At 47.2% G+C, this 26,901-nt stretch overlaps 1 protein-coding gene and 1 long non-coding RNA gene across 3 annotated transcripts in view; one reads left to right on the top strand and one right to left on the bottom strand.

Annotated features, from left to right (window-relative positions):
- Positions 1 to 26,901, bottom strand: part of LOC125758055 (uncharacterized) — a 265,336-nt gene that overhangs the window by 74,125 nt on the left and 164,310 nt on the right. The window lies entirely within an intron of this gene.
- Positions 4,153 to 26,901, top strand: part of LOC119390204 (pleckstrin homology domain-containing family G member 5) — a 161,985-nt gene continuing 139,236 nt past the window's right edge. For both annotated transcript variants that reach the window (XM_049414690.1, XM_037657769.2), the window contains exon 1: positions 4,153 to 4,383. In XM_049414690.1, the coding sequence (XP_049270647.1) occupies positions 4,198 to 4,383 (186 nt within the window). In that variant the 5' untranslated portion in view covers positions 4,153 to 4,197. The remainder of the gene's footprint in view (positions 4,384 to 26,901) is intronic.

A 26,901-nucleotide genomic window follows, 5' to 3' on the forward strand; every position in this document is an offset into this window, starting at 1 on the left:
CAATACTTCTCTCGTAAAACAAACATGAACGGCAAGGCTACCTTTCCTAGCGAGACAATCTAGCTTTCGTTCTTTGTCTTTGTTTCTTTCCTTTGTCCCGCACCGATCGCGTCCCATCGGAGTTCCCGGGCATTGATTTAGCGTGCCCTGCTGTCGAATATCGTTAACTAATGCAGTCTTGCTTGGATAGCTATAGACGTGGCCAGATGACCAGAGCCGCGCAGCCCTTCCCCCACCTTCCCGTGTGCGATCGTGCGTCTACCCCTCTCCCTTCTTCCTTCCCTTTCCCCTCCCACTCTCTCATTCCCTCTCTCTCGTGGTGTGTGCTTCTTGCGTCTGTGCGTGCTCTTTTGGTGCACGAGCAAACTGCAGTTCTGGTTCGATAAGGCGACGCCACTAACAAATGGGCTCACAGCAATCGGTATCCGCTCAATTTTCTCTCTCCCTTTCCCCCTCTCTCTCTCTATCTGACTTTTTTTTTTTGCCTCTCGTGTGTGTACCGCCCAGACAATGTCATTCTCTGCACGTGCCGCGCGAACAAATTTGATCCGTGCAACCAGCCGCAACAGCGCCGAAGTCACGTCTACACTAACGCTGCGCTCAGTGATCCCGAATGCAGGGGGTGGCGGTGGTGATGCGGTGTTCGCTCTACCAATCGCGCCCCGAAGGCCATGGGGGAAATAACTTAGCCGGGTGCAACGAAACTCGACTTCGTCGAAGCTACGTGTAAGGATAATAATAAAATAAAAGGAATTGAATGACGGAGTGAGTGCAGAGGCCTACATGAACGCTATCAGAAACCGAGGGAATGAGCCGCTACACAGACAATACGGGAAATTGTGGCCACGGGCATGAGCCGTGCCCACGAGATTTGCCAGCAGGGCCGCTTCCAAATGGACGAGGTGTGATGTTTGATCCTCCTACGTCTTCATCGCAAACATTTCTTTTCTCTGTTTATCTTTCATCAGCGTAGCAATTTGGGGTAGTTGGTATATCTTCGTCCTCAAACAGCGTGCAAGCGCGAAGACGCAAGTGTTCGTGTCGTCATTTGTTTCTTGTTTCTTCGTGTGTGCGTGTGTGCCGTTTGAAGATGAATCCCTTTCATCTTCCTCAGAAGCTGCAGAATGCGTCATTCGTAGTGATACGGTGATTGAATTTCTTCTCTGAATTCAAGAAACCATTTTCGATGCCGTACATATTAATCAGATATCGTTAGAAGGGACCGTGGCAAAATGTTCACGAGTATGGGCGAAGCATTCCGCTTTTGCTTACGTCATACCGGTACACTTGGCTGTCGTCTTGTCTCGTGTTGTCTATCGATACGGACAACACAATTGGTTAAACACGAAGGTGGTTAAAGATTAGACGTAACGGTAGTGTATTTCTCTCGCGTTAACCACTAAATCTACGTAGAATTTTTGCATTTCCTTAATTGACGTTTTCCCCAATTCTTAGTTCACTCTCAACCTAGGTACTACGGTTCAATACAGACTTTCTGTGCATTTCAAGGCACGAAGATTGCTGAAAGCAACAGCCTTATGTGAGCGCGTGTCAGAGAGGGCGGCGAGCTTCGTATGGGTGATCTTTGCCTTTTTTTTTATTTTTCTCAACTAACCTCGTACAAGCTGTATCCCACTAACATACCCCTTTATATATGAGGGGCGACACGTGCCATTAACTGGTCTGCACGTCACGCGAAAGTTATCGGGCCTACGTACATAAAACGTACAGGTCCTATCGGCGTTAACAGGGCCCATGCCGGGGCTGTATTTTTCTTCGTGGGCGGCAGTCGTACTGGACATCCGGCGCCTATAGACGCGCCCGAGGCACCACGTGCTTCGAATGTCACGATACTGATGCTTAATGTGTCTTCTGTTTTTATCCGATTGTCCCGCGATCCAAACTTCGTCGTAAAGTGTCCTAAACGCGGTGTCGGCCGCGCGCCATTACGGGCAAAGTGCCGCTCCATTCGACCTGACACTACCCCGATTGCCCTTCTCTCTACAGACGCTTACGAGCGCACGTGTGAGCTCCCTATGGTGAAAGTGTACTTACCTGAAGCGGCGCCGACAGCTGTCGTATAGGAAGGCAGTGCACGATATGGCTGCGTTCTGCGGAGCTGTATAGGAGCCAGTCATAAAGTAGATGGGCCCGCGGGCTGTGTCGTTTAGAGCACGTTGGTAGCCCTACATCTATTGTAGACAGACGCCGTATTTGTGCATTGTATACAATATGGATGCTTGCCGTGGGTGCCTTGGTTTCTGAGGAGATAATGTTATTCTGCACGAACGAGATGTTAGTAATGCGTGTTCAGCGGTCGTGCGAGGAGCGAAGGGAAGATTGTTATATTTAGCATTATCCAAGCGTCAGTGGGTAGTATTTAAAGCTAAAGGCAATCCAATCGCAGTATTGCACGGCGCTGTCACTTGCCGCGATAAGACGCATATATATTGGACTCGCGCGGCTTACGGTGTAGAATGGGCACTTCCATCAGAGCCGTTTTATTAGGTTTCTTAGTTTATTTTTTGTTTAGTCCTCTTTTCTTCCAGTGCTTTTCGCGTTTTCTATGTGTTTTTATGCTCCCAGTGCGTATTGTCTGCGTGTTAAATTCAATACGCAACGCGATAGTTAAGGAGACACAGTTTTAGGATCGTTTTATCTCTTACAGCACGGCGAAAAGAAAGAAAAAAGGTGGTTTCATGTTGGCTGTAGCGTAAAACATACAACTTCTAAATCGTAAATGTGCGCAATAAACAATAAAATTTCAACGCACTCGCGTAAGGTATTGACACCGCTCTTACTTCAAGGCGCAATTTCTTCGTTTTCTGTGAAAATGGCCATTTCGCTGTATACAGCGATAGACGTCGATATAACGATCGCGCCGACACTACATGGAAGCGGCGACAGCTGCTGCTGACGAGGTCGTTTATTATAAGGCTGCGTCTTTCACGAGCCCTGAGCGATGGCTGCAGCTCGGTGCACCGTTTTGAAAAGGGCAGCTACATGGAACCATCGCTGATTGTCTGCTTTGTCCCTCTTCACGGTGACGAACGGGCCCGCTGAAAATAACAGTTGCTCATTATCGCTGCAGATTCGCAGCAATTTAGGTTTCTTTAGACCGGATTCTCTATACGCTTGTCCTGTCATGTAGCAAACCTGGCTTTTAATGAACGAAGGAAGGGCAATTTTTTCAGGAAGGGGGGAAGGGAGGAGGTCGTTTCCTTGTTAGACACAACCAAAGGAATCCAAGAGACAAGCTTGTCTTTTGCATGTTCTCAAGTACTGACTCTTTTGCTTGCTTTATTAATTGCCCTCTCTTAAAGGGACACTAGGGATTTTTCTCGTATTGGTAAATTAATGTTTCACAATACTATCACTATTCTTAGCGCGAGACTTTTGGTAAGCGAGAAAACGCGCAAAAATAAAATGCCGGTGGCGACGCCACCTTGAAATTCCCGCACCAGTCGCCGTGACGTCATAAATTTCGACGGCGTCTAGTAGCGTGTACTTAGTTCTTAGTCGGTAAAAATGAAGTACACTGTTTTCAGAGGGGACCATAGACTTAACATACCAAGTTTCAGGAAATTTCGCTGAGCCAATGTCGCCGAAGTGCGAAAAATACACTTTAAGATCCGTGACGTCACGCGCGGGCATTTCGGCGCGAAATTTAAACATGATACCTTGACATTGATTTTTTCCTCTACTAATAAGCTTACGATGGTGAAATTATCGACATCAGAGTTCTCGGAGTATAATTGATCAATCTAAACCGATTCATTGTTCCACTTTAGTGTCCCTTCAAGGAAGTGTTAAGTGTTAAGTGTTATCTATCTATCTATCTATCTATCTATCTATCTATCTATCTATCTATCTATCTATCTATCTATCTATCTATCTATCTATCTATCTATCTATCTATCTATCTATCTATCTATCTATCTATCTATCTGTCTGTCTGTCTGTCTGTCTGTCTGTCTGTCTGTCTGTCTGTCTGTCTGTCTGTCTGTCTGTCTGTCTGTCTGTCTGTCTGTCTGTCTGTCTGTCTGTCTGTAATCAATCCCTCCGCGAATACGCCTATCTATGCAGTACTGAAATCACCTTCCCGTGTATAAGTGATGCATGTATTCTTTTATTTTATGTATTACACAGGCTCACCGGAGCAAGAGCCTGACGCAGATCGACTGCCTGGAAGGCGGCATGAGCCGTCGCGACGACGAGCCGAGCGGAGGCAGCAGCCCGTCGGACGCCTCCGGTCAGCCGCAGTCGTTGCAGTCGCAGCCGTCCCAGTCGTCGCCCTCGCACCAGCCGCCCCCGTCGCCCGACCGCCTCTCGGTGCCCGACGACGCGCCGCCGCAGAGGAGCCGGCTGAGGCACTCATCACGGGTCAGTCATTCTATGCGACATGCTTTTTCCGTTTTGTTTTGTGTATTCAACAGCGGAATAGTTGTAGGGCTGGGCCGGGCGGCAGATGAGTGTCAAAGGTGGTCACGCTCCGGTTCCCCGATACACCCATAGATGGCGTAAGTGCCTCTGTCACGGACGAAGCGGTAGCCGCGCAGTGAAACTGCGAAGCGCGGCCCGAGCGTGAATAGGGCCTAAAGTCACTGCAGCAGGGGCTGCCACACGCCCTTTCCTGTGCGTCTCTACTCTACAAATAACGTAATCATAGCCGCGCACACCAAATCACAAAACGTCGCAGAAAATCACAGAATATCACAGAAAATCGCAGAAATTGACTAGGAAAACACAGGAGGACCGCAGCTCAGCCGCATCTGCAGAATTCTCACTTGGTGGAACTGCTTTTTTTTTTTTTTTGCACACTGCAGTCTACAGTAAAGGGGAGAGGAAGAAAAGTGGGACAAAATGAAGGCAGGGATGTTAACCAGGACTCAGCCCGGTTGGATATCCCGCGGAACAAAAGTCTAAGATAGGGAAAGCCCACTGTTATTGCCGCCGCCTTAGTAACAGTCCTGTGCATGACGTCACAGTCCACGGGGCCGCGCATCACAGTTGCGAAAAGTAACGAAATCGCTACTGCCATTTCTGAACGCTACCGGAATGATTGAACGGGACACCGGAGAATGTGACACAAATATCTGGGTGACAGTGTCGTTTTAATTCATAGTTAGCGTGAACGAACAAAAAAAAAACATGTCAGAGAATGTAGAGCCGGCTATCCCAAAAATAATTTCGTCGCTCAGCTAGCGGAGAAAAACAAAAGTAGGTAAACAAACAAAATATAATATTTAGGACCTTTTAAATATTTGCGTGATCGACTGCGTGCACTCTTGCGTGACTTGCGTGCTTGACTCTATATACAGCCGAGCACGCAAGTCAGCTTTCAGGTAATATTGGAGAACTCGCATAGCTCTCTGGGCTGATGAGGTGGAAGTCGAGTGATCCCAGGATTTTACTTCCTTCCTAACTTGTGCTAACCCGCTTTTCCATTCGCTCTCTACGCGGAGTCGAGCATGCAGGTCTGCCCAACGTTTCTATAGAAACGCTGGGAATCGACTAGCGTACGTCTGTGTAAACTGAACTCCTGTCTTCTAAGTAGCAAGGTTAAAATCCACCAAATTTTCTTTGCAGCAAAGTTAAAATCTAGGGTAAAACCTATTTAACCTCCCCTTTTTGTCATTCGCTGTCTCTGTATTTCCGTGCTGCTGTCCAGTGGACGATGACCTTATCTTACGCGCATAGACAGATTAGATTGCCTTTCCTGCCGAAGCTTAGGTTCTAAAGCTGCGTCTAGTCACATTGGCGATTGCTTCTCAGGAAAGAAAACCAGAAGAGAAGCTCGCATGCTTCACCGTATTCGTGACGCCCGCATAGCCAATATATTTCGATTACAGACGCGTTGCGATGTTTCAGTACCATAGACTTAGACAATAATCGTTTATTTGCGTGTCCAAGGAGCACGGTGTTGTCATAACAACGGCACAGATGCTCGCCAATCCGGCAAGGAACACGGACTCAATTGGATATCTCTAAGGTGGTTGTTTTTGACTTGCGGCTAAATGTGAAAGCGAGCCGTCACACTGGAATGAGAGGATTTCGCGTTTCGCTTCGGCACGTGCGGGCGCCATCGATGCTAAAACGGAGCTCTGCGCGCTTTCTTTCTATATAACTACAAATGCGCGACAAACAGATGCGCACATTCACGCACGCAGGCTACACTGACGCATGAAAGCACCCTGACAACGAATTCGCGCGTAGTAACTGCTATACACTATATGATCCCTATGCAAGCACGCCGAGAACGGCGGCAATCGCGTTTTAATCCCTCCTCGAGCTTTCATCGCTCTTGCTCTAAAACTGAGCGAGCCGAGTTTTGAAAAGTGGCAACGGATTCACTGACTCAGCTTTTCATATGCTTGGCCATTGTGTTGTCATACGTGTCGGGAAAGTACCGGTAAGCCAGAGGGATTGGAGTTTATTAAGCCCCGCGGACCAGTTTAGAGCTCGCGGAGTGTAGAGCCATACCCGAACTGAACGTGCTGAATGCGGAGCAAGGTTTGGAGAACACGCTCGTGCATTCGTAGCTTTAGTCGATTGTGACTCACTGTCGAGCGAACACCAGAAGGTTAGTTATAACTGTTCTTGCTTTGTTTAAGGTCAGCGCGTGTGACTTGCAGATACAGTTTATTAGCTTGGTTTCGACATCGTGTAATCTATATATTTGAATGTGTTTGTCCTAGAGAGCATTGCGCAGCGCATTCTAGCTCCAACAGTCTATCACCGCTGCAGGAGAACAACAGTTGGTAGTTGCCCGACCAACGTACGCACGTACCGACATTTGTACAGAGAGAGACATAAACATTTTAATGAAAAGCTGGAGATGTTTGCCTGGCTGTTCGCCTGACATGGTACTCCAGGTGCTGGGTGACGATTATGATATATACAGTGATAAACGCATAACACATGCAGCCACACAAGTTTACAAAGTTTCGTTCAGGCTCGTGGCCCGCAAGAAAGTCAACAGCGCTTTCGTGGCACGTAGCGCAGAGGTGCTGCTTTGCCATGGGCCCAGAACATGTCGCAACTCTAAGCACACTTGTACAGACGAACTGGGCGTGTATAGTACACAGGAATTTGTCCAACTCACGCGAGCACCGTTTGCTAACGAAACATAACGTGTCATGAAAGCTTCAGAGGCGAAAATTCGGTATCTTCAATCAGTAGTTGCTCGACAGTGTCATTTCGTGTCGCTACAAAGCTGGCCGTTAAAGCGAAACGGACACCCATCTAAATGTACCAGCCGGAATAAAGGCGACTTCACACGAAGTAAAGACGGTGGCAACGGACACAAAGGAACATGCGTTAGTTAGCCATAAATCTGAGAGTATACAGTACGAAGGCAAGAACGTACAGACACGCTCACAGGCACGTACACACGCACGCGTACACCTGTTCATAATGCGGCTACCGCGAGGCCAGGAATCGAACCCGCGACGTCGTGCTCCGCAGTATCGAAATTCATACATGCACGGAGATATAGCTACAAAAAGGTAGGTCGTTCTCCACGATGCACGCAGTATAGACTATTTTACGGATGCATTTCGGTGACGCCATATTGGGTTGTATACCCTCAATTGCCCCACGTCTTGTATCTTTATCTAAACGAAGTGCTACGGTAGACGCACATGCATGAAAACGGTTTGGTTGGTGCATTCAACGTTTTATGACATCTCTTAATTCACGTGCAGATATACAAAAAATTGCAAAACGTTCATTTAACAGCACAGGGTGGCGGCGTCCACGTGTCTTATACGTAAAATCGTCGATACTTCTTGAATCGCCTTGCTTGCGTCACAGCAAGCACACTAAATAGTGCAAGTTCGGGAAACAAGCGTTGATTATGAGTTCTCCGTTTTACTTCAATAAAAGTACAGAGAACAGAAGGTATTCGCTTGTCGTGTGTAACATATGGGTCATCTACTTCCGACCCAGAAAGCAAAGAAGGAAATGGAAAATGGACCGATATGCGGATATCAGTTCTTTCGCGAACGTGGAGCGGGCGTCTGCGATTTCAGGACGTCTTACGTAGAGTCGTCGCGATCTTTGTTCCGCCATCTGAAAGACGTGACGAGAAACTGTCGGCAACGTTTCACCCTCCGGCAACGCGACTGTGAGCGAAATCCAATTTTCTTAATGGCGCCACCGGCAAACTCGTCGCTATAAGTGCGTGCGCGGTGTGTGCGAAAGTATAACAGCGTGAGAAAGAAGGAAAAAAAAGAAAAAGAAACCGTGGCACTTTCCACTCGAGCCCTTTTGAACTTATTAACGATGACACATAACGGGCGGGGTGATTCGGCTGAAACAAAAGGAAAGACAAGAAGAAGAAGGAAAAGAATGCTTTAGAGAGAACGGCATGGCGACGTGCTATTGAGCTGCGCTGGATTGAGCAACGCCGGAAAATAAGTTTCGACGTCGCTCATGCGTTGATCATCGTTTCTGCGACGTATACCCTGGAAAAAATGAGAGAATACTTAGACGGCCTTAGTTTTAACATAATTCAACGGCTTGGCGCATGCGAAAGCCCCGAAGAGGTTCGCGTGCCGAGGCTACCGCTGCATGGGCGCCATGTTCTCTCATATACCTATTTTTTCTCTCTTCCTTATGATTTTTCGAAGCCAGCATCTGTTTTTAGCTTCTACAACACCGCCCGACATGACGCTGAAGAAAGCGCTAATTCGAGGCGCAAACACACATGCACACTCACGCACGCACACACGCACACACGCACACACACACACACACACACACACACACACACACACACACACACACACACACACACACACACACACACACACACACACACACACACACACACACACACACACACACACAAATCTTGGCGGTTGCCGCGCAAGCACAATTAATCTGACGAGATAACGTCTACTCGCAGTCACAGCGCTGTTGCGTGTTGCGTGTTCAGCAGCAGCATCAGCTGGTGCTCAAGCTGTCTTTTGACGCCCACCGTTGGTAAGGGTGGGGCACCAGCAGTGTAACCGTCACTACACCTTCAAGCTGTCCGAAGTGCAAGGTTGTTATTCTTTTGAGCAGGTGACACATTTAACGTTGCGAGACATTAAAGGTTAAGAGGTAAATTTCAAGATTTAGAAAGAGAGCGAGTGCTGTAGTGCGCCGTGCACGAGTTCTATAGAAGGCGGAGCCACGCAGCCTCACGTCAAGTTGGATCGTGTCCTGTGGTTGGAAATTTGTAGCCGAAGTAATAGTTTAATTGTTGTGGTTTAACGTCCCAAAACCACGATATCATTATGAGGGACGACGTAGTGAAGGGTTCCGAAAATTTCGACCACCTGGGGTTCTTTAACGTGCACCTAAATCTAAGTATACGGGCCTCAAGCATTTTCGCCTCCTTCGAAAATGAGGCCGCCGCGACCGGGCAAGCGGGTCAGCAGTCGAGCATCATAACTGTGGTGGTTATGGTGCTCAGCTGCCGCGACAGACCATCTGCTGCGATAGACCACCGTGGCGGGTTTGTAGCTGCAGTACACACAAACATCAAACCCGCCGCGACTGTAATGTCGAGTTGATTCTATCTATCTATCTATCTATCTATCTATCTATCTATCTATCTATCTATCTATCTATCTATCTATCTATCTATCTATCTATCTATCTATCTATCTATCTATCTATCTATCTATCTATCTATCTATCTATCTATCTATCTATCTATCTATCTATCTATCTATCTATCTATCTATCTATCTATCTATCTATCTATCTATCTATCTATCTATCTATCTATCTATCAAAACAACACAAGCACTGGCGGCTAGAATGCAACAAAAAAAAAGTTTGCTAACATCTTAGCGCGAGCAGACAGGACAAAATGTATACACGCGTAGAAAAAGGTGGCGTCTCGGCACGCATCTAATTCCCATTTCGAGACGGAAAATACAAGACAACGATTTTTCTTAGTTACGAACGAGATCGCTATCTGTTTCTCGCATAGTCATCGGTCTACTTACGTTCAATTCACCAAGGTTGTTATACTGCGCAGCGAAATGCACGGCACACTTTTCAGCGCCGTACGTACCCACGCGACGTTCCAGAAAAGTAATAAATTTCGTCGGGGCGAACGTCTCTCATTACGTACAGAAAAGTAGATCGAAATCATAGCGTAACAAGCAAGGCTGTCATTTCTTACAGCGTCATCGCTTCAGTTTAGCTCCCCCGTCGTGCGGAAGATTTGCCGCGCCAAGACCTATAGTTTGCAGTAGCGCCGAAAATGGTACAAATAACTACAAGCGTCAAGGAGTGCGCTTGCAAGGCGTCATTTGTTTCCAAATTACAGCGCAGAGTACAGACAAATATTCAGTCCGCGCATCTGACGTTCGCCGTATCGATTAAGGCGTCACGAATCAATCTCAGCTACACGGTCGCTAAGTGGCACGTCGCGCTTACGTCGCCATGTCGCTTGTTAAACAAATGCGAAAGTAGCAGTAAGCGGCTGGAACACTGACGGCGTTTTATCTATCGCTCGATATGCCAACTAGGTCTCGGCGTTATCGCGCGCACCGGTCATTACTCACTGTCGGGTCGCTTCCCCGTCTAACTCACACCCTCTTATTCATACTTTCGCGCTGTGACACAACGCGCTGCAGTGAAGCCAACCAGCCTCGCCCACGCTACGCGGGATTTAGCCTGGGCTCCACTTTTGTCCCGTCAAGCGTAAGCGGATATGATCGCTCGCATTTGGACTATGGCTCGCTTCGAACAAAGAGCAGTATCAGAGCAAGCCGTTAATTTGGGACTGTCGACTCCATAAATCATCCTTGCTGGGTGTAACGAAGACACCGTTGAAATTCTGAAGGCAATGCCTCCTCAACCTTTTTCACCGACTTTCAGTGACGCGGTATGTGACGCTAACAGCGACGATCAATTCTGACCGAATTCAACTGCCCTATTTGCCCCCGTACCGTAAGCACAAACTAGTGTTAGCTAGCACTGGCTTGCCTCGGCCAACTGTTGGCTAATGTATACACCCGCTGTTATAGCACCGGCTTCGTTCTATCTCAATCCACCGATTTAGCAGTCTTTTAAATTTTCAATGACGATGGGACCCGCTTGGTCGCTGCAGCCTGAATCGTTGTTTGTTGGGACATCGAAGAAGGAAAAAAAAACTATGGGGGAGCTTCACGTGATTTCTCTAGCCTCGGCAAGTCAACCTCCTCTGACGCTGCCCCCTTCCAACCAGTGCGTGGTGCCTCCTGGGTAGGAGTAGGCCTCCACAGCGACCGCAGCAGACGAAACCAAAACGAGCTGACCAATAGCAGCGCTTACCTATCACGTGACCAGGGTCTATTTCTGCCTTAAAATTTTTATGACTGTAGGCTTCAAGAATGTCACGTGACGCTCCCTCGTATTTTTTTTAACTTCCTCCGCGGTTGGGACAGACATTAGCTATTGACAAGTGGCGGCAACAGCGACTGATTGTGACGGTGTGCCTGTGCTTCCTATTTCTCTCTTTCTCTCGTATTTTCTTCTATTATGTTTCTACCCTCCCCCCCTTCGCCATTGTTGCCAGTGTAGGGTAGCGCACTATATTTCTCCTTCTGGTTTATCTCCCTGAATTTCTCATTTACTACGTTTCTCACTCTCTCTCTGAACGTTTATATGGCGCCATCTTATGTAACACGTGCGTATGTGGTGGCTGGAGCGATTCCTTTCGTTTCACTTTTCTAAATCTTCTGTTGTAACTGCGTAGCTTCGGGAAAGAGAGGCCTTGCGGGCATGGAAGTGCGAACCACACTGGCTCTGCTACAGCTACATTGTTTCCACACACTACGAACGCACTGTTGTATGGGGCTCAGAAATAGAAGCCTCCTTCGCGCCTTTAGGCATATACGGTGGCGCGATCGCAAAATGCGCTACCTGAAAGGAATACAAAAAATTCATAGTCGACTCTCTTCTATCTTCGTTGTTCCAAGAAAAGGACGAATAGGTAGACAGGGGCAATTGTTGAGAAACAAAAAAGTGCAAGATGTACCGAACAAGTGGCAAATGCGTTTTGCCATGCGCAGAGGGGAGGAGATAAGGTTGCTTTCGACTTTGTATTGTTATTAAGTATTTATGTTTTCTTTTTAGCTATGTATAGCTAAAAAAGATCCTTTGAGCACCATTATCGTGTTAGGGACGCAACCCAGGTGATAACGTTATCGTTTTTTCTCTTGTTCTTTTTTTTAACGCCGTTCCTCACCGTCTATAACGAATCTGTTACGATTGAAACTTGTTAGGAAGATAACGTTTCTTTCACCAGCTTGCACGGTGGAAGTCGTTTGAGCGGTCTACGCTGTACAATTGCGTAATACGAACGCAATATGAACTTTTCGGCATGAATATGTAAAGCACGCGTTTCGTGCCAATACCCCGGATGGCAGCGTGCCAATAGAGACGCGCACGTACGTGCCTTCGAATTGTGTTGGGCATAATTACCGCAATTAGTGCACACCGAGTATTTCAGTAAATTATTTCTAGCGTGCGGCCGAAATCATAAATTTAGCAAACCCGAAAAAGAAGCCTGTTAAGAATTACTTGTGTACACAGCGAGCACCATCGACGCATAAAACGATAATACAACGGATTACGTTCCTTATAAATCCTACCTCGCTATATATGACAGGTTTTGCAGCTGTGCACGCGGAGGCTTCGGGACAATGGAACCAGAAAGTCACACGTCCCTAAGACGACTCGACGGCGAAAGCCATCTTCTTTTTCTTCTGAATCGGTTGTAGAGAAAGCCTCGAAGGCTTTCTGCACATTACGTGGTTTTTCAGAGCCTCCGGGATCACAGGCATTGCAGACTTTCTGCACCTCACGGCCGTTTGCAGGGCCTCCGGGATTGGCCTACCTTTCACCAACGACGATGTCGGACGACGACGTCACACGATGACGTCATCGTGTGACGTCACTTTATGTGACGTCATGATGAGGTTGCACTTTGGTCTGTGACATCATGATGACGTCATATGCTCACGCCTCACATGGTGATGATGATTTTTGCGTCACTGGTGCTGACGACGACGCCGGCGGTCACTTTTCGCGTTTGACGAGGCATCTAAGGCTATCGCCTTAATAAAGCATGCCTTAATAATAATATCTGGGGTTTAACGTCCCAAAACCACGATATGATTATAAGAGACGCCGTAGTGGAGGGCTCCGGAAATTTCGACCACCTGGGGTTCTTTGACGTGCACCTAAAGCTAAGTACATGGGCCTCAGACATTTTCGCCTCCATCGAAAATGCAGCCGCCGCGGCTGGGATTCGATCCCGCGACGTTCGGGTCTGCAGTCGAGCGCCATAACCACTAGACCACCGTGGCGGGGCAATAAAGCATGCCTATCGCTCTGCTTCTATACCGTATCTACCGGAGGAGTCGAATGGTCATATTTTTGTCGCAACCTGGCGCTCCCAGCTCCACGCTTAGATCGCGTTCTAGCGCTTGGTACAATAGAGCTGCACTCAAAGCGTCGCTCAAAGCGCTCGGTTTCCACACGAGCCGAATCTGACGCGGCTTGCGACGGCGTTCTACTGGGCGCTCTAAAGCGACCAGTCAAACGTACACCCTAAGCTTACCTCCTGTCACACCACTCACTCAAAAGATTGGGCAAAAAAAGAAAACTAAAACGCCGCTCAGGGTCGTGACACTACCTTATTTGCTCTCATGCGCATGTGTGTGCGCTTGACGCTGATGTCTTGAAAAAACTGCATGCCACGTGAAAAACGAAAAAAAAAACGAGAGGAGAGCAAGAACCCACCCGACGATTTATAGGTTTGCTCCGATGTGTTTCACCGAGCTGCGCATCCTTTCAACGGCGGAGTATATATACGTAAACCCCTCGCGTGCCCGCGGGTGTTGTGAGTGCGTGCGAGTGAACGAGAGGATATACACACACGCACGGGGGACGAGGCCGCGTGATTTAAGGCGAGGCAGGCAGGACCGTCGAAAAGTGGGCGACGAAAACCACGACCGAAAGCGACGTCCCGGACGGCGTCTTCTCCTTGTCCATCCATCATCCTCGGGTTTGTGCAACCTCGCGACGTGTACATATACGATCTTGACACACTGTTTCACCAGAGCGAGCGCCGCGACTCGCGCGACCAAGATCCACCGCAGTCGCCGACGCCTGTCGTCGTGTTGGTGGCTGTAAAGGCGAAACCCCTTCAACCCACGGCCGGACGAGGTTGTTTATGATAAGCCTAAGGGAGAAAGAGAGCGGGGGTCAAACGCGTACCAAGGGACAGCCGTTTAGCCTCACGCTCTTGAACGCCTCGAAAGCAGTGCGAAAACGACACAGGCAAAATGAGATAGAAGTGCAATCGAACACCACATGAGTCTCAAGCAGTCCAGGCTCAAGCACAAGCTCAAATAGGTAAAATAAGTTCACATGTACACAAGTAGTCGAGCACAAGTTCAAATAGGCGAAATAAGTTCACATGTACGCGTCCAAACACAGATATTCTGTATGGCTTGACAGCATTCGCACATCTTGTGTTGGAGTGAATAGCATTTTGTGCCCTTCTTATAATTAATTTTATGCATATTTTGTCTGCTAGGCGAAAAGTAGTAGCTGGTGCCATCATAATGGCACCAAACTCTCCTATTCATCATTTCAATAATAAAAAAAAGAAATAGAAGGACGCACCGCACCGCTGAACTCATAACTAAGTTTTATTTGAAAATACAAGCGCGCTTTAAATACTGACAAGCTGTCACCCACGTGACCACTTCAGACGTGACGTTGGAAGGCGCCACTCTGAATCCAAAAAACCAAAAACAAGCATAAAAAATTCCAATCACTTCCACGTGAGCAGCCGTTCACGAGCACGTGTTCACGTGGAAGTGACTGGAATTTTTTTGCTTGTTACCTTTTGACGTCATGTGTGAAGTGGTCACGTGGGTGACAGGTTGTCAATATTTAAACGTGCTTGTATTTTCATATAAAATTTAGTGACGTGTTTGGCGCTGTGGTGTGTCCTTCTTTCTTATTTTGTCTGTGTTGTTTTTGCACTGTTTTCAAGATGTTCACGAACTATTACCAACTAACCCAGCTATCAAATCTTCTATCTCACGCTGCACGGGTGTCCAGCCGGATTTTGGCGTAGAGAAGCTTTAGCGATGGAGGGTCGTAGGGGAAAGTTTAACGTGGAGACGGCGCGTTAGAAAACGTGGGCTCGGATTGGCTACGAACTGCCGCCGTAAGCGAAAGAAGGGGCTTGCCTTGATACACGCGAAGTGCGTCGTAAAATAGAGAAGAGACGGTGCGTCTGAGATTACTGCGCAGTTGTTCGTGTATATGTTGCTTCATTTCGGGTTTGTATTTTTGACCTCGGGTTTAGAGTGTTTGCCTGGCCCTTCCGGGTGATGTTATTCTCGAGTGTCTCGACGTACTCTGGCGGAAGGGACGCCACTGTTGACAAGGCACTAAAGATTTGATCGTTTACTGTACCACAGTACAAATAGCTCTGCTAGTTATGTAGTTTTCTCCGAGTTAACTGGGCGCGCTTACCCATATACCCAGCTTATGTTCATCGCAGATAAGCAATGTATTCCAAGCACCGTATATGGCCACAAAATGAAGCTACAACAAAATACTTCAGCGTTAATGCGTTGTCTCGTTTAGTTACGTCAAATAAGTTATGAGGAATCTATCAAGGTGAATAAAGGAATAGTTGTCAATCTGTTTGTAGCGCAACCGCGGTATCAATACATCATCTGAGCAGAAGAAGATGGCTTTCGCCTCCGAGTCGTCTTATAGGCTAATACATAGAGGGCCCAGTGAGCATTTTTTTTTTGGTGAGGGACATTCGTTTGTTGGTATTTACTGGAGAGAGGTAGTGAGGGCAACTCTACCACTGTAGTGTACATGCAATGAGCCGTAGACGGTTTCGCGCATTCGTTGCGACACGGCCCCGCGATGAAAACAAAAAAAAAGAAGAGAAGAAGATGAAGCTAGAGATCTTAGATGTCGTCACTCGGATGTGATTCTGATTGCACGCCAGAGTGGTTCGGGGGCGCGGAAGCACGATGGCGGTTCGTAATAAAGGCACACCCGGTATATTCCCGTGCCATAGTGACCTTTAGATTCAAGGCTTAATCCTATTTTTACCAGAGCCCCGAGCTTGATCAAGGAGTAACGCAGAACGACACGCGTTCCGTGTCATATGTACAGTGCTGTTATTAGTAACACACGATCAATGCTCAAATAGCAATTACAGCTTAAGTGCACATGTGCGCGGTGGAGATATTATTACTCGTGTTCATGTGGGCCAGGAATGTATTGCATGCGACGGTTCTTTTATCATCTCAACGGCGTAGGAAATAAGAGAATCAATTATTCTGCGAAAGGGAATCAGCCGTTCCCTCTGAGGTTACTCTGTCTGCAATAATCAACTTTACGCGTTACCTTCGTTCCGTGGTCCGACCACGGTCTCCGTATTTTCTGTCTCGCAATTTTCTCCGCGCTTGAATTGACGCGGCTGTATACATCTGGGCTCGTGTTTCACAAGCTCTTACGCGATAGTAGTTCGCAGAGCAAATCCCAGCCAGCGTTGCTATTGCGCATAGCAAAGGCCGGTAATAGGCAAACCGCAAGAAGCAGTCATGAACGAAAAGCGTCTCAAGTACGGCCCCTGTTTCGTTAGTGCGGTGCAATCCCCCCTCATCTCACCACTCTATAGTTCACCGTAACTTAAACACAGGCCGTGCGGTGTTTCTTGTCGGGTTTGGAGAAGGCATCCGTGGATCTCCTGCATCGTGTAAAGTATAAAGAAGAGATGTGTGCTCCAGCTCACAGCGCTCTATGTGACTAGTGACTGTACTGAAAACGTTGTTTTGTCTGATAATTACCGCACGGCCAGATGCGTCCCAATTAAAGTGCGAACCGTCTCGAGGCATGCCTACAGATACCAGGTTGTCGTTTTCTGTTGTCAAGCAACACACAGGTCTAAGCATGCACGAGCTCGAACACATCCGCGCGCGTGAATAAGTACAGTCGGCGTCAGAAGTTTAGAGACCACAAGGTCTCAGAAAACTGAATTTCCCAGCAATGTGCGTCTGCAGTCGGTCGAACTGCGCGGTACATGTTGTTAGCAGGTTCCAGAACAGGCCGGAACTCTAGATTCAAGGCTGCCTGCCGAAGCAGCGAGAATATGCAGCTTTTGCTTGTGTCTCGTGATCCCTAAGCTTTCGCCGCTGACTGTATGGGTACGCACACACAATAATCCCACCACACATGTAACTTTCTCACTTTTCTTACTTCGATTATACAATATAATTCAATGAACAGTAAAAAGGGATACAGAGGACTGGGGCAATGAGTAGGATGCGTTTAGTGACACAAGGGAGGACAATATTGCTGCTCAACGGAATGCCATACACCGTGTGTCTTTCTGCGGCTCGCAGTGCACTCCCCGGGAGATCAACAAAAACGAAAAGTGAAATTCAAACGAGACGGGAAACTGTATAAATCTCGCATAGCGGGCATTTCCGAAAGCAAGGCGGGGGAACCCGCGACAGGCGCGAGCAGCGACCCGTGTTGCCTCCGAAGTGACAGGCAGGCAGACAGCTATTCCGTCGCCCTTGGTCCCGCTTCCCGGAACTGTTTACCTCCCCGGATTGTAAACAGCTCGCCTTGCGTACTTCGTCCCCACTGCGTCGGCATCGTCAACGACGTGGGCTGTAATAGCACAACACAAGCAGCCTTCATGCTTCTTGGCGCGTCCGTACTATTGTATATTCATGGTAAAATCAACGCAAAAAGACGGCCACACGACACGAATTAAGAACGACGGAGGACGGGTGCTGTCCTGCCTGCCCTGTGTCGTGCTTCGTCTCGTGTTGCCGTCTTTTTGCGCTGCTTTTACGATGAACATAAACCAACTAGCCCAGTTTTGCGCGCTATTGCAGTACTATTGTATAGCGTAGAGTTTCATAACGATACACCAGAAGAAAATCTGGCTCTAGTATCTATGGGAGCTGCAACGCATAAGGCTTCAGTCAGCGTGGGAATGATGGGCAGGACGTGGATTTGCCTAAGCTTCGTTATGTCGCGTCCGTGGTGGCCTGCACCCGCTTTGTCGAAGGACGAAGGCCAGCAAAAGTTCAACAGTCCCACTTCACCAGGCACCTTGAGGCTCGCCGATTCAAATCAGCTCACGAGGTTCACAACGAGCCGTTCTTTTATCCGATACGAAAGCCAAAACGAGACGATAAACAAAGCCACAAGTGCGTTCGAAGCCGCAAGCACGAAGACTGGGCAAACTTATGTACTACCCATCATTCCAATAATGGCTGAACGATCGCAGCGCCGCAGTTCCCTCTAGTAAATGTTGTAGGGAACTCTATGTTGTACAGCGACGCTCTTTCGGATGCGCCCCTGTGTTTTGCTGTCGAGGCGACAACATTCGGGAGGGACGCATTGCGCATGCTCGCGCGGTAACTCGCCGGACACGTACAGTATACGGTAGCCACGACCGCTGCTCTGAAAGCAGCTATACCGCAGCTATGGCTGCCGTGTGGCATAGTTGAAATGTGGTCTAAACACACACAGGGCGTGCAAGACTAATAAGATAAAAAGCAACAGTGGCGAACAGCGCAGCTGTTTCTTCGGACGGCGTCTGTGACGCGCCGTCAGCTCCTTGGACGTTCGCAAAAACCAAGTCACGTGACTGCGTGCGCACATTTACGCTGAGGGAATGAATAAATCGCTCTCTTTCGCAATGTCTCCTGGACAGGCCGAGTTATTTTTTTTTTTTCGTGCTCCGATTCCGAGGAAGCGAGACGCACGAACGCGGGAAAAAGAAACACTTGGGCCATAGCGCTTATACTCTTGACGGAAATGGAATTTCGCGCTGGGGGCCCCGTCACACGCGTTTACCAACTTGCACGTATACGCACGCTCTGCGGCGTTCTCGTTTGCTTTTGCTCTGTTCTTTGTATGTTACTGTTACTACGTTATTATTTTTCTCTCATTACTTTCTCGTTGCTGTGACAGACGGTTTTTTTTTTTTTGTCTCACGATGGCATTCTTCAACGTGAAGCGTCAAAATAGCAAACCCTGGGCCCGTGCGATGTCCCCACGGTGGCAGATCCGTCGCGAGGGCGATCTGTGCATACACCACTGCGTAGATTACGGGAAAACAATCTCTACAACACCACCACCCGCGTCGTTCACCTCCTCTTGACTGATTCTTTCTCCAGAGGAGCAGAGGAGGAGCTGCATTTTTTCAGTGCAGAGATTTCGGAATAGTCCTTTTGTGATTTCCGTATACATTTTTTGTTAGTTGGTGACTTGTCTAGTAGACCGATTGGTTAATGAGTACGTTCGCCTCATTTTATTCAGTGAATCAGTCAGTCGGTTAGTCGGTTGGTCCGTCACTCGAACAGTTAGTTAGTTGGTTAGTTAGTTAGTTAGTTAGTTAGTTAGTTAGTTAGTTAGTTAGTTAGTTAGTTAGTTAGTTAGTTAGTTAGTTAGTTAGTTAGTTAGTTAGTTAGTTAGTTAGTTAGTTAGTTAGTTAGTTAGTTAGTTAGTTAGTTAGTTAGTTAGTTAGTTAGTTAGTTAGTTAGTTAGTTAGTTAGTTAGTTAGTTAGTTAGTTAGTTAGTTAGTTAGTTAGTTAGTTAGTTAGTTAGCACGTGCAGCGACCACTTGTGGAGAGAAAAGATAAATAAGCTTCAAAATGGTTAATTGTTGGGCTAGTTGGTTTGACATCTTGCATAGTCTAGAGATAAATATTTTGCTCCGATAGCTGCAGCGCTCTAGGTTGACTTTTTATCACGCTGTGAATTTTTCGCACTTAATCTAAACTTATCTATAGCCTAGTAAAATTTCACTTGTAGTAAAATACCACAAGTGATTCTTGGCATACACAATCTAACGTTCATTTCTCTTGAATAACTCGCTGTTTGACAAGGCCCTGCGCCAGAGCGTCAAAAAGCGACGCGCACGAGAGAAAATGCCGTAAACAATTTTCGATAGCTGTCGTTAGTATCCCTGTAACAACTGATAATAGTTCCCCTCTCCAAGAAGCACACACTCGCTCCCGAAAGCTTACGACCCACAGTGCGCGATTGAGTTTCGAGATGCTACTTGCAAACAGCTTGCGTCACAAATCATGGCGGAATCTCCATCGTGGCATCGGATCCCTCCAAGTACCTGGCTTGGAATGATACACGCAGCTTGGCTGATGTAATGCGCGTGCCCCTCTCGTATTCTTTATCACAGCGATATCTCTTCCATTCAAGATGCGCTGGTGCAGCTATTACTGTAACACGATACGAGAGAAAAACTGGGCCTAGGATTCTGCTAGCTCTTTGCGACAGCCCGCAGCATCAGCTACGGCTGGCTGGAAAAGGCTTTTCTCGAGGAATACGACGCAACAACAAACAATGGCTCGCTGCGTACAAACCGTCGTGCTCACGGAGAGCCTCTTTAGCATAAACAATCTTCGCGGGAGCCGTTTTTTCCCAGATCGAGCCATCTATTTCTGCTTTTCGACGCCCGTTCGCCGATACGGTGGGATCGCCAGCCGGTGCACAAGCGTGGCCTTCGAGAATCGAAGCGTTGAGCCCCCTGTGTTGTTGGTGTCGTCTGGATTTCGACATTCGGAGAAGCAGACGACGCGGCATTGCGTGGCGAGCGGACGTTGTCTTCTGCTCGACGCTGCCGTGCATAAACGTGTTTACTGTGGTCCCCGAATTCTAACGCGCTTGCGTTCGCAACGCCGTTGGAGGTGTTTTCGCTTGTGTCGCTGCTCCGGGAGTCGTTCCATATGCAACGAGCAGCATCCCGGCACCATGCGGCGCATCTCTCACCTTTATATCTGCACGCGCTCATTCCGAGAACAAGTTCCCTTGTCTGTATAATGGAGCAGAAAAGAAATTCGGCGTAATGCAAAGTGAATTTCAGTACGTCCGCGGTTATAGACCGACACAAGCGTTAGACCAGGTAAACTACTTTACAGTCTTATGATAGCAGAAGTGGGCCCGGCTGTCGCAAAAGCTATACGCTCTATGCCGGGATATTTCTGATTTCCGTGATTGTTCTTTTTAAATCTTTCAATAAAGTAGTGACGTGTGAGCACGCCCCTACAATGTGACAAACGAGTTCACAGTTTTGCATGCAGAACGGTCTGTTCAGTAATTCATTTGGATACCTATATAAACCTTCGTTTCAACAGCTAGGAAAGTGTTCTTATTTTACACTCATTTTTGAAAAGGATGCGGGTGTGGTAAGAGATGTAGGCGAGGGAAGAGTTTACTTTGTTGTTTGGGCATTGGCCAGTTGCAAACAATGAAAAGGTCAAGGAAGCATTGTCTGGATGCGAAGGTCCGGTCTGGGGCCGCCACGGAGTCACAGTGGCTGCGGTGCTTGGCTGCTGACCCGAAAGTCGACGGGTTCGATCACGACCGCGACGGTCGACATTCGATGGAGGCGAAATGTTAGAGGTCCGTTTACGTATATTTGGATGCACAATAAAGAACTGAAGGCGGTATAAATTTCCGGAGCACTCCACCAATGCGTGCCTCATAATTATATCGTGGTTTGGGCTCGTAAAACACCAGAATTACGGTCAGACCTGGTTTGAATGAAAGACCCTGACACGCAGTTGCACCTCATACCTCAACCTTTTATGTTCTTCTCTTATTTTCTTGATTCTAAGTAAACAGCCTTGATCTCTATGCGCTCTTAACGTGGCAACCATCTTTTTCTTTCGCTCGGTACACTTCTCTTGTAGCTGTGCGGCTTGCTACTGTATCGGCTATGAGGAGACGAAGTGAACACCCTCGGTGTCATCCTTCTAAAATCAACGATGTACTCTGGATGAAAAAAAATCTGCAACATTGGTCTAGACACTCTTGCGCACACTATGCCCCAAAAGCCCCGCTATGCTTCTTAAAGTCCAGTGGACTTTACGAACGCTAGTGAACTGTTAGCGCGTGTTCTGTATGTTCACATTCACTGTCCCTCCGTTATCTTCGCCTTTCCTGTTTGTTGGTGTATTCCATCTATTTTTCTTTGTTTTTTTTTCTCCTCCGCAGTTGCGGACAGCCAACCAGTCATGTTCTTGGTTAACCTCCCTCCCTTCCTTTCTTTCTCTCTCTCTCTCTCTCTCGCTTCCTTTTTATTTTTATTAAGCACGCATCCTTTCGCGAGTACGTGGCGGAAACGCAAAAGGCGCACTATGCTTTTGAAATCGAGAGACTGTTTTTTTTTTTTTGGCGCTTTTCTAACAAGCGGCGCTTCTCTTTTTGCCGTTCACAGCGGGATTTTCAATTCTGAAAGGACGCGATTCGGTCTCGTAGACCTCAAAACAATACTGGTACTGTATGCTTTTCTATTGCTCTCTCTCCCTCTCTCTCAATATGCAAGAGTATTCAGGTGGCTTACGCCTGGGACTCGCGATTTCCGTTGGTGTCTTCAAAGGCCTCTCGTGCTGTTTGTGCGAGCGCTGTGTAATGTTTCGTTTTCCTTCTCTCGTATTCATTTTCTTTATTCATATTTTAACCAGCGCAAAAAGACGGGAGCACAAAACACAAAAGACCACCTCCTCGTATTCTCGATATTCATATTCATCTCGTATTCTTGGTACGGCGTATACCACGGGGCAAAAAGAAATCGTGCCCGTGAAGCCAGCAAAACCTGCAAACCTGGGACAGAAGAAACCGTTAAAAAATAAAAGGAAGCTCGTCTGAACAACACGTGTTCTTTACACTCACGACATCTGGTTGCTTTTTCCGCCCAGCTTTTATTATAATCACAGGCGCCCTGCCGGAATCGCTTCGTATTCGCGGTTTGGAATACTAAACCGTGTCCTCCGTAATATTTGCTGCCTTGCAATCGCGGCTTACTTGGTGTTTTTGCTTCTTCGATCTCTCCATCTGTCGTTACAGTTGGCCTCACTCTTTACTGAAGGTGCATTTTGCATATTTTAGATGTTTTATATATTTAGATATAGCGCTACTTTAGAATGTTCCCGGAAAAAAAAATACTAAAAAACGTCTCAGTGCAAAGCTCAAAGGAGCCGCCGCAGGGACACGCAGTAGTATCAGCGAGAAAAATTCAAAAGCTCTTGCCCTCTTTTTTATATTTATTATTATTCAATCTGTCTCTCGGACGAGACGACATGTACAGCGCAATGCACGTCGTCTCGTGCAAAAAAACACACTGAAGATTGAGTGCCGTTGCTCGCGCTGAGCATTGAATGATGACTCACTCGACGGCAATTACACTTTTATGTCTCTTAAACTCGGATGAAAGGCGGCGCAGAGACGGGGGCTATTGCGGACAATTTACGCAAGGCTAAATACGTTTGCAGACGACAACAACAACAACGAAATCTTCCTCCTCCTGCCTTCTTTTTATGTCTTTCTTAAGGACACGGAAGAAGAAAATAAACAAAAATAGAACGCGATGCACCCATGCACCCCAGGCTTCGCAGGATGTCTCTCTCTAAGGCGATCCCATTTTCGACTTTCGTCCGGCTACCAGCATTACTTGGCCTCGTCGCATTGCCCAAACCAGGATTGTGCTACACCGTAGAAAAAAAGCGACTTGCAAGATGGTTGAGAGGTGTTATCATATAGCACCCTCCTTTTTTTTTTTTTTTTTTGGACACAGGGAGGTAGTCTATAGACACTGGTATGAGACGTTGCGATAATTTGCCCTATCCCTTCGTACTCCTCGATGTCCTTATAAATACAGATGTTTGCGCAACAACGAAAACAATCTCATCAAGTCGACCCGACTCGTAATCACACACTCGGCCGGTCGGCTCGGCCGTATATCCTTGGTTATCGGTTAGTTTTGTTCGACACGCAGTGCATCGGGTTCTTACGGCTTGCCGATGGTTAACTGATGTACAGCATGTGCTTTTTGGTTTTTGCTGTTCTTTTCATTATTACTTTCTTTCTTCCTTTTATCGTGTCGATAATAAGGACGTGTCTCTCACAGAAATAAACGAGTTGTTAGTACGCGCAGCACCATGTGAGTGTCTTTTTCTTTTGTCATTTCGTCTAATCCCTGGCTGGCGAATAAGCCATGAAGTTGATAATCGAGTGGTGCACATTTTTTTTCTTCGATGGTATGTTCGCAGCAGACTCTGTGGTCTGCTGCAAAGTATACCCTTATCCTCTTCGTTGCCGCGTTGCGAGCACTTTGACCGCAAGTTTCTGCGAAATGATTCGAGACGTGGTCATGCAGCTGGCGATCCTTTTTAGTGTGGATTACAGAACACATCTTGACACAGCAGAGATGAGACGAAGGCAGCGCTCGTCTTCATCATTTGCCGTCTTTTTTTTTCTGTTGTGATTTGTAATCATGGAGGATAAAGTGAAGTAGGAGCGATTATTACGTTACGCAGTCAGCCTCGACATGCGTACTCTTCGCGAAGCCGTTCCCTTCGCTGTTTCCCTCGCGTTATCGACCCAGTACGCGGCCTCTGAGACGCAGCTTATTGGCCGAGAAAGTTTGTTCAGTGGCGCTGCTGGCGCTTTGCTTGCACGAAACGTTACGCACTATTTGAAGTGCACGAAGATCATGGTCGGGCCGGTACATATTGGCTTCGATCGGGCTGTGTGACGTGCTTTCGAAAATTTTCATCCTTCCATGACCGTAAACTATATAGCATGTTTCTGCCGAACTCGTTGCCTCTTAGGAAAAGCTTACGCTGAGCACAGTAGCGGTAAAAACGTCAAAGATCCCTGGCGACGGGATAAGTGTTTTCCCGACTTTTCATTGCTTGAAGTATCTTACGTCATCCTTTCTATTTATTCGTTCCTTCCTTCCTTCTTTCTTACATCCTTGAAGCGGCATAGGGCAGCGGGGCGTTAGTCATTCGACCGCCACTCAAACGCTTCGTGAAACGTAGTACGTATGCATACCGATCACATCAGTATGCACGACACGTCCAACTGAAAGGCGGGCTCAACGCGTGCCACCACTGACTGCGCGGCTACGTCTGACACTTGGCTTCTTGCTCGAATTTTCTTAATCTCGGAGACCGAAAACGAAAGCAAGTTTGGAGTGCTCTCGCATAATCTCCACTCGTACGTGAACTTCAAAAGCTTTTAAAAATCGCCTACGATACTTTCTCGGTCGTGTCGTGGCGCGTACGTTTTGCGTACTGATTCTTATAAAGTGCAAAAGCCTCTACTGGAGTAACAGGCTTCGTCTTCTTTTGTTTATGTCTTCAAATCCACTATGACACTTCACCAACTCCTCTTCTTACGAGGATAAAGATGACCGGTATTGTAACGCACACTTTAAAGCGCAACGGCATGAATGAAGTGCCGGGAAGCGTGCGCGTATACGGCGAAGTATAGTATCTGACTCTCTGCGTTGGAGAAGTGCGCAGAATTTCGGGAATGTCGTGCGTGTGTTAAGTGAACGTTGTTGCGACAAGCGTAGATTCACAACGCATCGCTCTCACTTGTATACCAACGAGCCAAAAGTTTACGGGAAAACTTGAAAACAACAAAAGTACGAAGCAGCGCAGACTCGTGGCACGGCACAAGAATTTGTGTCGTGCCACGAATTCTTGTGCGGCCGGCCGCAGCGTTCTCGGCGAAGATCTTAAGCGTGCTGTACTAGTACGACGCAGAGGTCTTTGGATAATTATGATTCTGGTACACTCGTAATACGGCGGTTGCGTTGCATGTTTGCGCAGCTGAAAGTTTGCAACGTTTTACGATACAAAACCAGACATTTGTAGATAGGCCATGATTGCCCCCACGGTGAAGCTTAATTGTTATGTAGCTGTAGTAGCTTCAGGCGATGAGGACGTTGTTTATAGTTATCTATCTATCTATCTATCTATCTATCTATCTATCTATCTATCTATCTATCTATCTATCTATCTATCTATCTATCTATCTATCTATCTATCTATCTATCTATCTATCTATCTATCTATCTATCTATCTATCTATCTATCTATCTATCTATCTATCTATCTATCTATCTATCTATCTATCTATCTATCTCAATTTTGCTGAAGTTAGCATCGAAACCTAAGGATATTAAGCAGGTTAGACGCAAAAAACGCGTAGAGAAGGCAAAGGCATGCAAAGACTCTACAATATCATTTGCATATCTTAACGATCGGGTAACATAACCTATTTTTCTCTCCATTCTGCATCCTGTGTGCTGCATTCTGTTGAACGCAGTTTTGCTCGAAATTTCTTCACCTCGCCACCATTCTGGTTGTGTTTTATTCATGGCTCTCGGAATAAAAAGATGCGAAGGAAGACGCTCGAGAAATATAGAGATATAATGCCGGTCTCGCGCGGGGATGAATAGCGTTCTTCCTCACAAGCCCCGCAATCTTACTCTTCATCGATCAGACAATCGCGTTGCACGCGGCGCGCTGCACCCGAGAATTTATTGACGCGCCCACCGTAAATCTAAGCCGTGCCGCCACCGGCTGCGAAGGAATGCGCCCTGCGCGCTCTATTCTTACTTCGCGCGGTTATAGCGAAGAAAATAGAAGATTGCCTATATATAAGACGAGGTAGAGAAATAAGATGCGTAGAGTCGAGCTGCATGTAGATGTAAATAACGCGGAACAACAAGACAAATGGCCGCTGTGTGCGCTTACGAATAAGAACTTTTTTTTCTTTCCCCTCCTTCTCTTTATATCTCTAAAGTTTCCCGCTTTTCTCTTCCTCAACAAATCGCTATGCCTCCTGAATCTGTCTCTCTCTCTCTCCTGATCACAATATACGAATCGGCGTTCTCCTCACCTAGTCGCACCATTCTTCTTCGGTACCTCTTTATTATCTTTTCTTTCTTTTATTTTACTTCGTGGTGGTGACAGGACGTTTGTCAAGCGCAAAGTCCGCCATCTCCGACAGACGCACCACCTT

The sequence above is a fragment of the Rhipicephalus sanguineus genome, chromosome 4 (genome assembly GCF_013339695.2).
Source record: "Rhipicephalus sanguineus isolate Rsan-2018 chromosome 4, BIME_Rsan_1.4, whole genome shotgun sequence".
NCBI classification, from domain to species: Eukaryota; Metazoa; Arthropoda; class Arachnida; order Ixodida; family Ixodidae; genus Rhipicephalus; species Rhipicephalus sanguineus.